Source organism: Rhopilema esculentum, chromosome 10 (genome assembly GCF_057945365.1).
Source record: "Rhopilema esculentum isolate cy_ngs chromosome 10, ASM5794536v1, whole genome shotgun sequence".
In the NCBI taxonomy this organism is placed as follows: Eukaryota; Metazoa; Cnidaria; class Scyphozoa; order Rhizostomeae; family Rhizostomatidae; genus Rhopilema; species Rhopilema esculentum.
In genome coordinates, this window is record NC_142824.1 from 6,790,676 (window position 1) to 6,792,929 (window position 2,254).

Here is a 2,254-nt window from a genome sequence, read left to right on the forward strand (position 1 = left end):
TAATCTTAAAACTTTAATTTTTTTGCCCCTTTTTGCTCTGTCCTAAAAATGTGTTGTTACTGAATTTCAACTTTTAAAAGATCTAACCTGGTAGCTGGAACAAAACTGATTTATCTATCATTGCTACATGATTGGCATAGAAAATTTGAATTTATCATTAGCTATGATTCTAACGAAGGATATTTTGAAACCAAACAAAATACTTATTTATTGCATGACTTTTATTACAATTTGGGAATTATTGGGGAGGAGGGCATCAGCCACTCTCACTCCCACTTCCATGGTCTCTGATTGATCAAAGTGTATTTCGTCTTGAACTTTAAACGTTTTCAAATTACAAGGCAGGATGAAACCTAGAACTCCCACTTATTTAGGAGGCATGGGTGCAGGTCAGATTTCTTTCATCCAAACTACCCTTGTAATAATCAAAATGGAAAATAATCAAAATTTCAGTCGTGGTCTGTCAACTGTTGATCACAATCAAATTAGGCTGCGAGGACATCATACTCTGTAAGGTACAATAACATATATTATATATCATCAATGGGAATCCAGTTTAACCATTTTAAGAATTCATTAAATGATATTTTCCCGTTGTGATCCTTGTCGATGCCGTTCAGAGCTGCAGCAACAGCTTCCTCTTTCACTTGCAGTGACTGCATCAATTTTGAAAATTCATTCGTTTCAAGAGCACCACTTTGATCAACATCATACTGTCTAAAGTAATTCACAGCTTGCAAAAGTATATGGTATTTGGAGCCAGTAGGATCCCTTATCAAACCTGATTGGTTTGGGTCACGTAAAAATTTTGTAAACTCCTCTAAAGTAACCCTATTACTGGCGTCTCGGTCCATTAACAAGGCAAAAGCATCGACTTCATCTTTGCTTATGGCTAAATCCTCAACCAGTAAGGTTTTAACTTCTTCTGGCGATAGTGACCCACTGCTGTCTTTATCGTATTTACTGAAGAGACTTTTGACGACGATGTCTGGGATTTCGTGTCCCAAGTAGGTAGCCATAAGTAAGTAAATAGCAAGGAAGTGAGTAGAAAGTATCACCAAAACAAGCACTAGGCCAGTCTACCGTCTTTGGCTTCGGCCTCTTGCCCCTCCTTGTGGTTGTTGCTGCAATCACTTCCTATCAATTCCCTTTTTCCTCGTCACCAACACCAAAGTGGAGAATCGATTAACCACTAGAGAACAGCAAAAAGAGCTTGAAATGTCTTTACTGCAAAAAACAATGCATCTGAATATCATGTAACTAACTGACACCTTCAGTCAAGGGACATTGAAATCCACAACCCACAAAAATTTCTTTTCTGTGAATAAAAACGCACTGTTATGGGGAAAGGCGATAAATCCAATTTGATTTCCCACAAAAAAAGTCTTGCATCTTTTCCGATTAGGCAGATTCCTTTTGGTGAGATATTTAGCCCCTGTCCTACATTTAGTATATTTAGTGATGGAAAAAATTACAAATCGCGTTTTCACGGTTCGAGGCCTTATTGGAATAGACTCTTTTTTTATAAGAACCAGTAATTTTTGTTTTTAATTTTTTCGAAAATTTGAGGCTGGATTGTTTATAATTTGTTCTTGAATTAATAGGGTGTATGTAAGCAATGTAATTGCTAGTTTTTTTCGCTCAAGAGAGGTGTTCAGGCCTCGTTTGACAGAAAGTGAGTGAGGCAACCTTCATTTGCCGACAAGTTTGATTATTCACCCAAAAAGCACCCAGACATTGCTAAAAATCCTCGTTTTTGAGATGAAACGTTGTTGAAATTTGCATTTTACACTGGTGCAGCCTCAATTTGTTCTCTATTTGTTCTTAATTTTTGACCAATTTTCAGGCTCGTGTTCTAATAAAATTGTTCTTATAAAAAAAGTGTTGCGTGCTCACACACTGCCTTTTAAACGTGTATTGAAACAAAATGAACAAATTCACAACTACAGCATCAGCTTTTATTCAAGTCATGCTAATTTGTGCCATATTCTGATGACATATTAACAGACAAAATCAATTATACAAGCACTTGGTTCTGACAAATAACTGCTCGCTAGTGCTTACTAATTTCCATTTCAAAATCTTGTCCAAGCAAAGATGCTAGGAATGAGCAAAAGTAATGAAAACATATTTCTATGAAATACCTCTAGCATACAAGGAATAAATGAAATTTCATTTGACGGTGATTCATACTATTTTCAGATACAGCTGACTGCAAGTTTGGAGGAAACACGAGGATCTAAAAAGGCTTGAA

At 36.3% G+C, this 2,254-nt stretch overlaps 1 protein-coding gene across 1 annotated transcript; it reads right to left on the minus strand.

Annotated features, from left to right (window-relative positions):
* Positions 1-516: 516 nt before the first annotated feature.
* LOC135693789 (troponin C) lies at positions 517-1,280 on the minus strand. The gene has a single exon (XM_089110846.1). The coding sequence runs from the start codon at positions 1,017-1,019 to the stop codon at positions 531-533; it is 489 nt and encodes a 162-aa protein (XP_088966972.1). The 5' UTR covers positions 1,020-1,280; the 3' UTR covers positions 517-530.
* Between the last annotated feature and the right edge of the window lie 974 nt (positions 1,281-2,254).

Coding starts and splice junctions, on each gene's coding strand:
- LOC135693789 (XM_089110846.1), bottom strand. CDS start 1,019: ATGGCTACCTACTTGGGACACGAAATCCCAGACATCGTCGTCAAAAGT.